The 12,020-nt window shown below is 41.6% G+C and overlaps 1 protein-coding gene across 1 annotated transcript in view; it reads left to right on the top strand.

Annotated features, from left to right (window-relative positions):
* Nucleotides 1-10,705, top strand: part of KARS (lysyl-tRNA synthetase) — a 17,243-nt gene extending 6,538 nt beyond the window's left edge. The window contains exons 3-13 of the mRNA XM_023514092.1: nt 3,380-3,525; nt 4,131-4,317; nt 4,425-4,550; nt 6,032-6,151; nt 7,108-7,270; nt 7,372-7,545; nt 7,690-7,775; nt 8,062-8,147; nt 8,692-8,818; nt 9,704-9,847; nt 10,425-10,705. Coding sequence (XP_023369860.1) covers nt 3,380-3,525; nt 4,131-4,317; nt 4,425-4,550; nt 6,032-6,151; nt 7,108-7,270; nt 7,372-7,545; nt 7,690-7,775; nt 8,062-8,147; nt 8,692-8,818; nt 9,704-9,847; nt 10,425-10,523 — 1,458 coding nt within the window. The 3' untranslated portion in view covers nt 10,524-10,705. The remainder of the gene's footprint in view (nt 1-3,379; nt 3,526-4,130; nt 4,318-4,424; nt 4,551-6,031; nt 6,152-7,107; nt 7,271-7,371; nt 7,546-7,689; nt 7,776-8,061; nt 8,148-8,691; nt 8,819-9,703; nt 9,848-10,424) is intronic.
* The last annotated feature ends 1,315 nt before the right edge of the window (nt 10,706-12,020 follow it).

Here is a 12,020-nt window from a genome sequence, read left to right on the forward strand (position 1 = left end):
TCAAAAAAAAAAAAAAAAAAAAGGAATTTCCTTCATCCATGCTAACCATGGCCCTAGGCTTCTATGAATTTTAATCTTTGGCTGGAGAATGCTTTTGCACAGAGATGGTATTTCTAGAACGCTGCTATTTTGGAATTATAGTATCTTGAGTAGAATCTTCTTTGCCTTAATTAAAAAAGTTAAATTACATTTTTCCTTGCTTCTTCCCATAATAGTAAAACTATTAGTTGTAGAAAATTTGGAACAGTTAAAGAAGCAAGGAGAGAAAAGCTTAATACCCATAATCCTGCCACCCTTATAGAACCTCTGCACACACTCAAATGCCCAAACATTTCTTTTTCCTTAGAGTCCAGTTATTTTACTAAAATACGTTTTGATATTAGTTGTTTTGGTTCACTATTCTCAGGTACCCATTGTGCCCTTTAAATATGTATTAAGTATACTCTGCCTTGTTGATAGTAGTCACTTGTTGTGCTACCAAATATTGATAACTCTGGAAAAGCCAGCATCCAGCGGCTCAATACTAATAAGAAGCCAGTAGATGAACTAATACACACCCACACAAGAGAAAAACCCGATTTAATTCAAGGAGGGGGGAAGGGAAGGAAAGGAGAGGGATTGGTGTGCTCCCACTCAGTAGGCACAATGTAAGGGTATATGGCACACCTCCTGGGTGCAGTACACAACTACAACAGGGACCTAACAAACACAAACATTGTGACCTAATCCTTCGTACCCGCATGTTAATCTGAAATTTTTAAAAAATCCATCATTCTAACTATCTAAAAAAATTTTTGTACCCATTAACTATCCTCACTTTATATTTCCCTTCCCACTGCTCTTTCCACTCTGGTAACCATTATTCTGCTCTCTCTCTCCCTGAGAGCAGAATAATGGTTATGTTAATATTTAGCTTCCACATATGAGTGAGAACATGAGAGAAATTTGTCTTTCTGTGCTTGGCTTATTTCATATAATGTTCTCTAGTTCTAGCCATGTTGTTGCAAATAGCAGAATTTCATTCTTTTGTGGCTATATAATATTCCATTGTGTATCTGTACCCATGATTTCTTTATCTGTTCAAGGACACTTAGGTTGATTGCAAATTTTGGCTGTTACGAATAGTTCTGCAATAAACATAAGAGTGCAGATACCATTTCAATATGTTGAATTTCCCTACTTGGGATTGCTGAGTCAAATAGTAGTTCTATGTTCAGTTTTTTGAGGACTCTCCATACTTTTCTCCATAGTGGTTATACTAATTTACATTCTCACAAACGGTGTCTGAGGGGCTCCCTTTCTCCACATCCTCACCAGCATTTTTTATGCCTTTTTGATAAGAGCCATTTTAAGTGGGGTGAGGTGATATCTCGTAATTTAGATTTGTATTTCTCTAGTGATTAATGGTCTTGAGAATTTTTTCATATACCCATTGGCCATTTGTATATCTTCTCTTGAGAAATGTCTATTCAGATCCTGTGCCCATTTTGAATCAGATTATGGGATTTTCTTATCCTGTGGAATTGCTGGGGTTTTTTTTCCTCTTTTAGCACCATAAAACTCCATCATATATTCTAATTATTAATCCCTTGTCAGATGGGATTATATATATATATATATATTTTGTTTGTTTGTTTGTTTGTTTGCAGTTTTTGGCCAGGGCCAGGTTTGAACCTGCCACCTCTGGTATATGGGGCCGGCACCCTATTCCTTTGAGCTATGGGTGCCGCCCCAGATGGGATTATATTATTATCCTATTATCCCAAATAATAATCTAAAATTTTCTCCCATCCTGTGGATGTTTCTTTACTTTGTTGATTGTTTCCTTCTGTGCAGAAGCTTCTTAGCTTGATGTAATCCCATTTGTCTAATTTTGCTTTGGTTGCTGTGCTTTGGAGGACTCAGGAAGTCCTCACCCAGACCAATGTCCTGAAGCATTTCCCCAATGTTTTCTTTTAGTAGTTTCATAGTTTGGGGTCTTAGGTTTAAGTCTTTAATCTGTTTTTATTTAATTTTTACATATGGGAAGAGATAAGGGCCTAGTTTCATTCTTTTGCATATAGAGATCCAGTTTTCCCAGCACCATTTGACAGTGAGACTGTCTTTCCCCCCCCTGTATGTTCTTGGCACCCTTGTTGAAGATAAGTTCACTATAGATGCGCAGGGTTATTTCTGGGTTCTCTATTTTGTTCCTTTAGTCTGTTTGTTTTTATGCCAGTACCATACTGTTTTGGTTACTACATCTCTGTAGTATAATTTGAAGTCTGATAATATGATTCCTCTAGTTTTGTTCTTTTTGCACAGGATGGCTTTGGCTGTTCTGAGTCTTTATGGTTTCATATAAATTTTAGGATTATTTTTTCTATTTCTTTGAAGGATGTCATTGGTATTTTGATAGGGATTGTATTGATCTGTATATTGCTTTGGGTAGCATGGACATTTTAAAATACTGATTTTGATTCTTCTAATTTGTGAGCATTTTTATCTTTTTCAGAGCGTTTGTTTCTTAACCATTTTTGTTTTGTGTTACTCTCCTCATTTTCTTTTTTAAGTAACTTTGTATGGAATTTGACCCTGTGCTTTTATGTTAACTTGTTTTTACACAAAATGAGTTTGCCTGAACATTAAAAGGAAGCTTGGTTTAGATAGTTTTATTCGATTTCACTTAGCTCCCTCTTTGGTTGTTTTTGTGAAGTATTCAGAAATACAGCAGCTACTATCTGAGATTTCCTGGTTTTCTATCCCTTCCTCACTTTTTGGGGGCAGGGGGGGACTCTCTTTCTTTTGTCACTGTTTTCCTTGTCCTTTTCAATTTTGCATGACCTTGTTCTAGAAGGGAATCTGACTGCTAAGTTTAGAGTTTTGGGGGGGCTACACTGCTCCATCCCCTTTAGACTTTAATGCAGCCCTCAGTTGTATGGAAATAGGCACATCCCCCATCCCAGGTTCAGCTGTTACCCTCCACATGGGACATGGGAGTTCTCCAGTGCACAGATCCATCACATGTCGCATTTATTTTATCCCTACTACTTTTTCTCCACATGGAGGTTTGTGGTTCTTGGCGGTTTGTCCCATTGCTTATATTTGGGGGTTCTTAGAAATACCTTTCCACATAATCTTGTTGTAAATATTGTCCATGGATTTTGGGGTTTGCATGTTATTATGCTTTGTATTTTGTGTGAGGATTCAGAAAGATCCCAAACCTCCTGCTGCCACCAGCACTGCCACCTTCCAGGAATTGAGTGAATATCTTTAAAGCCAAATCTTTAACTACTTTGAATGGGGATCAGGGTTTATTTAGACCTTAAGCTAAAATCAGATTATTTTGGTTTATGTTCTGCCCTGACAAAAACTACGAAGGGAACTTTTTTGGCACTGATGTCGTGCAGTAGCTTCTGGTTCTGTCAGTATTTTTGCTCTTCTTCTTCTAGGTAGGATCCATGCCAAAAGAGCTTCTGGGGGAAAGCTCATCTTTTATGACCTTCGAGGAGAAGGGGTCAAGTTGCAAGTCATGGCCAATTCCAGGTATATATCAAAATATCCAGTTACAGACTTCTAGACTAGCTTCAAGTGACACAGGGACGGAGGCTAATGTGGGTCTTAATGTGTATTTTCCCTTCGGTATTTGAAGTTAGATAAGTTAGGGGAACATGGTTGGGTAAGGCTGAGAAGAGGAAAGTAGTCACTGCTCTCAAGTCATATGAGAGTAAAATAAAAGATAATACTTTTTTTGGAGACAGAGTCTTTGTTGCCCTAGGTAGAGTGCCATGGTGTTGTCATCATAGCTCACAGCAACCTCAAACTCTCGGGCTCAAATGATCCTCTTGCCTCAGCCTCCTGAGCTGCTGGGCCTACAGGAGCTTGTCACAGTGCTTGGCTTGTTTTTCTATTTTTAGTAGAAACAGGGTCTTGCTCTTACTTAGGCTGGTCTCGAAATCTGAGCTCAAGCAATCCACCCACCTCAACCTAAGATAGTACTTTTTTGAAACAGTTTCTCCTGAATCTAAGATTCTTCTAGGGCTCACATTTACATTTAGTAGTTCAGTGAGGTTTCCAAAGTAAAGCAAAAGTATTTAAGATTATGGTAATTTAAACTAGCGTATACCAAATTACATTTCCTATTCACTCAGAAATTATAAATCAGAAGAAGAGTTTACTCATATCAATAACAAACTTCGTCGGGGAGACATAATTGGAGTTCAGGGGAATCCTGGGAAGACCAAAAAGGGTGAGCTGAGCATCATTCCCTACGAGATCACACTGCTGTCTCCTTGCTTGCATATGTTACCTCATCTTCACTTTGGCCTCAAAGATAAGGTAAGCGCTTGAGGCCGCCTGGCTGTGGCACAGATATGCATTTCATTGTTTTATCATACCACCAAATCAAACATGTCGGTGATTTCCAACTACTGCTTTTGGTTTAGGAAACACGGTATCGTCAGAGATACTTGGACTTGATCCTGAATGACTTTGTAAGGCAGAAATTTATCATCCGCTCTAAGATCATCACATATATCAGAAGTTTCTTGGATGCGCTGGGATTCCTAGAGGTAAAGGAGAGTTTCTTGCCTGACACGATGAGCTGCCTTGTGCTTGCCTCTTAATGTCGCCTCCCTTCCTTTTCCCAGGCATATCCCGTGTCAGTATCCTTTGTGCTTAAGGAGAATGTCCCTTTTCTTTCTAGTGTCTTTGTTCTACCTTGTTTGTTTAGTGCCCTGATTAGGAAGACAGGACTTTACTTCCAAGATGATGAATAAGATATAGGGCCATCCAAATGGTAATTATGCCACGTTCAATATGTTACCAAATCATTTTGCTTTTTTTATAACACTAAGAAATATTTATTTATGGATAAGAAAGCAAATGGAAAATAGAAGAAAAACTGAAAGCATCCTTTCACTCCTCCCAATTAACGTCCCTCCTCAAACTTGAGCTTGGTATGTGTCCTTCCTCACCATTTACTGCACTTGTGTGCACATGTATATTGCAGGCAGAGTACACATGTATACATGTTTTGGAAGAGTTTTTTGCTTTGAATGTAAATGAAGTCACTGTATGTATTATGATGGACCTGGTCTTTTTTTCCCCTTTCTATGAGATAGATACAAAGATACAGTTCTAAATATATGAAGCTGTATGTTCCTTCTTAATGCTTCATAATTTGTTAACCATATTTATAGTTTAAATTGTTTCTGATTTTCTTCTGTAGGTGTTTCTTTTTTTCTTTTCTTTTTTTTTTGAGACAGAGCCTCAAGCTATCCCCCTGGGTAGAGTGCCATGGCATCACAGCTCACAGCAACCTCCAACTCCTGGGCTCAAGCCAGTCTCCTGCCTCAGCCTCCCAAGTAGCTGGGACTACAGGCGCCCGCCACAGCACCCGGCCATTTTTTGGTTGCAGCCATCATTGTTGTTTGGCGGGCCTGGGCTGGGGATTCGAAACCGCCACCTTAGGTGTATGTGGCTGGCGCCTTAGCCGCTTGAGCCACAGGCGCCAAGCCATCTATAGGTGTTTCTATGGAATTTATTTCTAGTTGTAGAATAAAAGCAATTAAATTTTTTTTTTTTTTTTTAGAGACAGAATCTCACTTTATTGCCCTTGCTTGGTAGAGTGCTGTGGCATCACAGCCTATAGCAACCTCCAATTCCTGGGCTTAGGCGATTCTCTTGCCTCAGCCTTCCAAGTAGCTAGGACTACAGGCACCCACCACACACCCAGCCATTTTTTTGTTGCAGTTTGGCCAGGGCTGGGTTTGAACCCGTCACTCTCGGTATGTGGGCCCAGTGTCTACTCACTGAGCCATAGGCGCCACCCAGCAATTAAATTTTTAATACTGCAAATTGGACTCAAGAAAGGGTGTATCCATATATAGTCCCATTCATAACTTCTGAAAGTTTATGGTACTATGTTAATGGTATTTGGTATCATTTACTTTGGGATATAATAGGCTTACACTCTATTAGATGCAAAGCATGAACTGTCCCCAAGGCCTCCAGCTGTCTCAGGACTAAATATGTATCCTGTCTTTCTTAGATTGAAACTCCCATGATGAACGTCATCCCAGGAGGAGCTGTAGCCAAGCCTTTCATCACTTACCACAACGAGCTGGACATGAACTTATATATGAGAATTGCCCCAGAACTCTACCATAAGGTAGTCAATAATAAAACACCCTGTTTCCTTAAAGAAGCAGAAGGCTGGAAAACCATTAGCTAGAAAGGTACAGTCAGAAGTAAGAGGAACATTGAGGGTAAATAGCCAGAAGAGTATTCTAATTTGTCAGGTTTTTGAGTTTCTTTTTTTTTTGAGACGGAGTCTCTCTATGTCGCCCTCTGTAGAGTACTGTGGCATCACAGCTCACAGCAACCTCAAACTGTTGGGCTTACATGATTCTCTTGCCTCAGCCTCCAAAGTAGCTGGGACTACAGGTGTCTGCCACAACACCTGGCTATTTTTTGTTCCAATTGTCATTGTTGGTTAGCTGGCCCGGGCCAGGTTCAAACCTGCCACCTTCAGTGTATGTGGCTGGCGCCATAACCACTGTGCTACGTTTAGGCGGCGAGCCAGGTTTGTGAATTTCTGATGTACAGGCACTCCAAACCTACTTTGGTTCTGCTATAATTTTTCAAGTTTTAGTCTTCCTTGGATTAGGTCTGATTTTAATCTTTTATAGAAAAGAACCTAATCTCTGGAAGTTGGAAATAAATATCTTCAAATCACAATAAAGATTGTATTTTCAAATTACCAAAGTAAATGTTGAAGACGTCCATTCAAGATTCTTAGTTGTATACAGCAGAACCTGTTAACAACTTGTTTAAGCAAAAGAAAAAAATTATTCAGCTGTATAAGGAAGTTCACATTCTCCAGGAGGATCAGAGAATCAGGCCCTGAGACCGTGCAGCTAGGAGTGATTCTGAATCATCACTGGGCTTTTTTCATGGAGAATCCAGTAAACTACCTTAAAGGAGAGCAGGGTAGTGGCATTTTGAGCAAAGACCAAGAACATGCCTAAGCTTGGAAAACCATGTTCTGACTTTTGTAGACAGAAACTTTCCGGAGTTATTAAGATAAGATTAGCTGTCGTGACCAAGGCCATGTGTTGTTGTTAGATGCTAGTGGTCGGTGGCTTTGACCGGGTTTATGAAATTGGACGCCAGTTCCGGAATGAAGGAATTGATTTGACTCACAATCCTGAGTTCACCACCTGTGAGTTCTACATGGCCTATGCAGACTATCACGACCTCATGGAAATCACGGAGAAGTTGGTTTCAGGTGACTCCTGCTCTCTTTCGCACTTGTGGGCAGTGGGGTGCTGCTTTCAGAGGAGGGCTTCCTGGGCTTCATCTTGTTTAAATAGCGAGTTTCTCTTTCAGGGATGGTGAAGCACATTACAGGAGGTTACAAGGTAACCTACCACCCAGATGGGCCAGAGGGCCAAGCCTATGAGATTGATTTCACCCCACCCTTCCGGAGAATCAGCATGGTAGAAGAGCTGGAGAAAGCCCTGGGTGTGAAGCTGCCGAAAACTAACCTCTTTGAAACTGAAGGTAAAGTGACACACTCCTGCATCGGATGGCTCGCCTTCTTGTTTAGCTCTGAATTTAATTGGGCCAAAGTTACAATTTCCCACACTGTTCTCCTCATATACATTTTTACTGTCTTCTGTGCTAACTTGTACATTTGTATTACAGAAACTCGCAAAATTCTTGATGATATCTGCGTGGCAAAAGCTATTGAATGCCCTCCACCTCGAACCACAGCCAGGCTTCTTGATAAAGTGAGAGGCCATGTCCTTCTCTCTGTCCTTACCTAATGCTGCTCAGGCCCTACTCTCCAGGAAAGTGAACCCTACCGGGGAGAACTCATTTCTATAGCTCCCCCCAAAAACTCTAAAGAGAGGATCAGGAGAATTAACAAACTTTGAACTCTGTGCCAAAATAGTTCCTTTCTAGCCTTTGAAAAGCTATAGGATAAACCCATCTCATTGGGAGCTGTCATCTCCCATCTAGATGATAAAACTACTATTCAGAAGTGGTATTTACTCTGCTTTGCTTCTTATTAAGCTTGTTGGGGAGTTCCTGGAAGTGACTTGCATCAATCCTACGTTCATCTGTGATCACCCACAGATAATGAGCCCTCTGGCTAAATGGTAAGATGAAGCATGATTGCTGCATAACAATCCCAATGATGTTAAACAGTTTGTTTTCAGGATTCTGTGGGTTGATTGGGTGGTCTTTGTGCTAGAAGAGAATAGTGGGTGGTGTTGGCTAGAATAACTCAAGTGGCTTTTTTCAACTGGGGATTCTGGCAGGGCACTTTGGTTCTCTTCCACATGTAATCTTGTCTTCCAGAACCTCTTCCTCTGGCAAATACATACCAAGACTCTGCAATATTCCATCAGCCAGACCAAGAGTCCATGCAGGAGGGACTACAGAGGGGCTTGGATGCAGGCCATGTGGTTGAATGTAACAATCTGCCACAGTGGCTTCTTAGGAAGATAATTGAATCTCCCTAGCCTTTTAGGAAAACCTCCTCACTATTGTTCCAAATGATTTGGTGCTGAGAGTGCGTGCAGGCCTCAGGTTGCAATCATTAACACTTTTGCGTCCACTAGACTTCAAGAATTTTTGTATCAAATGTTTGATTATTAAGGACCTATATATTCAGCCTCCTCTTTGGTCTCCTGTCCCCAGGCACCGCTCTAAAGAGGGTCTGACTGAGCGCTTTGAGTTATTTGTTATGAAGAAAGAAATATGCAATGCCTACACTGAGCTGAATGATCCCATGCGGCAGCGGCAGCTTTTTGAAGAACAGGCCAAGGTAAGGAAGGAGAACGTGAGCAAAAGCACCTTTGTCATCAGTGTCCGCTCATCAGGAACTAGCAGCCTTAACCCTGCTCAATGTATACTTCTTCATGACTTCAGAAATGAAGGATAAAGCCATAGGCCTTGCTGGAGGAAGTCACGTTTCACGGAGGACACTTGGGCTGGTTTTGACTCTTTAATACAAGAGAAGAACTTAGTTTTGATTGTCTGTAGGATATAGGGAGCATCCACTACATTTGCCTAGCCACATTATTGAGGTGGCTTGGGGGTGAGAGGCAGATAAAGATGAATGGGTGGTTTCAGGAAATAGGAGAAAGGTCTTGGGAATCCTTACAGAGGCTCTGAGAATTACTCTCACTAGAGTCCCAGAGCACCAGACAATGGAAATGCTTTATTTATTTATTTATTTTGAGACAATCTCACTATGTCACCCTCAGTAGAGTGCCATGGCATCACAGCTCGCAGCAACCTCTAACTCTTGGGCTTAATCGATTGTCTTGCATCAGCCTCCCAAGTAGCTGGGACTACAGGTGCCCACCACAATGCCTGGCTGTTTTTTTTGTTGGAGTTGTCATTATTGTTTAGCTGGCCCGGGCTGGGGTCGAACCCACCAGCCTGGGTGCATGTGGCTGGCGCCATAACCACTGTGCTATGGACTCTAAGCCAGTGGAAACGTTTTATTTCAGAGAGGTTCATTATGTGTTCTGAGATAGATTCCATCAGTCCTGACTTCAGATCTTTGAAACAAATAGCTCTACCTTGTATTTCCTGGGAAATCAATTTCCAGCAAATCCTGAGTGTCAAGAGCACATTTTAATGTGTTTACTTGGACCCTTAGATATCCTGGAAGGTCACCTTTTGGTTCTCTTTTCTCCTCTAGGCGAAGGCTGCTGGTGATGATGAGGCCATGTTCATAGATGAAAACTTCTGTACTGCCCTGGAATATGGGTTGCCCCCCACAGCTGGCTGGGGTATGGGCATTGACCGCGTCACCATGTTTCTCACAGACTCCAACAACATCAAGGTACATCGCAACTTCCTCAGCACACACTGCTCTGAAGAAGCCCCATTGTGTCAGAGGCAGGGCATGGTGGGCCTAGAGAATAAAATAAGGAGAGGGCTTTGGGCTGCAAGAAGGAACATGGCCACTCCCCAGGGGTAGGGTCGGAGCATCTGACCTTATGGGATTTGGAGGGTTTTTTGACCTGAGGCAGGAAGAATACTAAATACTTTTCTTGCAGATCCAGGGAAGTGCTAAGCCCTCTACCTGTGTTATCTCATTTAACTTAAATCAGCCCTAGGAGGTGTGGAAATTGTTGCTATCCTGTATTTACAGATGAGGAAGTCCAATTTCAATAGAACCTATGTTTTTCAACCTTCTGACATGGTGCTCTAGGCAGTGGTGCCGTATACTGTTTTTTCCCATCCTCTATAACTGAGAGGGACTAAGTTGAAATAAAAGAATATATCGGTGTGTTTTTCATGTGGAGTGTAAGATCTCTGGATTTGGGTAATAATAATAGAAGCAAAAGGACTGGTAGCTGTGAAAAAAAGGGTTCAGAGTGCTTCTTAGCGTCACAGTATGTTCTTACCTCCCATAGGAAGTACTTTTGTTTCCTGCCATGAAACCTGAAGACAAGAAGGAGAGTACAGCGGTCACTGACACACCAGAAAGCACAACAGTTGGCACTTCTGTCTAGAAAATGGAAATGGCAAGTCCTATGAACAAGCATCAGTGCATTTGTGCAAAAGATAAAGGTTTGCAAGAGAATTCTTACGTTGTCATCCACTTGACTACCACACTTCAGCCTCCAGAAAAGAAAAAAGGAAATCAAGTATTTCTTTTTATTCCTTGTTACCAAATAAACCATTTGTCTCTGTACCTTTGGAATGTCAACTTTTTCCCCAGCTTGGTAGCCTAATGAATGTTCGGGATTCTACCATCATCCAAGAAATTTATATTAGTGTCTGCTCTTCATAGTTGTAATGGATCGGGGACACAGCAAGGAACAAAATTCAAGCCCTTGCTTTCTTAGAATTTACATTCTTTGGGGTGAGGATGAGAAACAGGTAAACAGAAACAAGTAAACACAAATTCTTTCCATGAATTTCTGACATACTTGGAAGAAAAATGGAGCAGGTTAAGGGGACGGGAACTGTTTTAAATATGGTATTCAGGAAGATGTACTGGGTAGTATTTGAATAGGGATCCTGGAGATAGTAATCTGGAGAGATCTGTGGGAAAGGATCCCACAGACTAAAGGATCAAATTTTTAAGGAGTGACAGGGAGTCCAGTATGACCAGAAAGGAGTGAAGATCAGTGAGAGACCAGATCATGCAGCCCCTGAGAGCCACCCAGAGGGAGACAGCAAGCTGCCGGAGGGTTTGAGCAGATAAATGATTTCTTTTTTTTTTTCTTTCTTCTCTCCTTGAGACAGAGTCTGTGTTGTCCAGTTGTCCAGGCTAGAGTGCTCCGGCATCAGCCTAGCTCATAGCAACCTCAAATTCCGAGGCTCAAGTGATCCTTCTGCCTAAGCCTCCTGAGTAGCTGGGCTTACAGGCACCTGCCACAATGTGGGCTAATTTTTCTATTTCTTAAACCAGGTCTTGTTTTTGCTCAGGCTGGTGAGCTCAAGGGATCCTTCTGCCTTAGCCTCCACAAGTGCTAGGATTTTAGGTGTGAGCCATGGTGCCTGGTCTTAGAGGAGTATTTTTCAGTTTACCTGTGAAGGTCAAGTGTGAAGCAGAGACCAGTGGGCTGGTCAGAGAGGCCGTGGGCAGTGGGACTTGAGTGGTAGCAATGGAAATGGTTATGACTGGCTGGAGTTTGCCTATGTTCCTAAGTACAACAGAACTCATTAATGGAATGTGAGTTTTGAGAAAAAGATTCAAGGATTTGGGCCAGAACAACTGGAAAAGAATTGCCATTTACTGAGGTGGGAAAAGCAGGAAGTGCAGATTTGAGAGGGAAGGTTGAAAGTTTGGTTTTGGACGTACTAAATGTGATGTTCTTGTTCAACAGCCAGATGGAAATACCTTAGTAGAATTGAACAGTGAGTCTGAAGTTGGCTCATTATTTTCAGGTCAATTCAATGGGGCTAAGAATCTGACAGGAGTGGCTGAGGGCCTGCTGTTAAAGTGGAGCTCTTACTCCCAGACACAGGAAGGCAACTGGGAAGACTTTTTCAGAGTCAGA

The sequence above is a fragment of the Otolemur garnettii genome, unplaced genomic scaffold, assembly GCF_000181295.1.
Source record: "Otolemur garnettii isolate 467f Iridium unplaced genomic scaffold, OtoGar3 scaffold00047, whole genome shotgun sequence".
Lineage (NCBI taxonomy): Eukaryota > Metazoa > Chordata > Mammalia > Primates > Galagidae > Otolemur > Otolemur garnettii.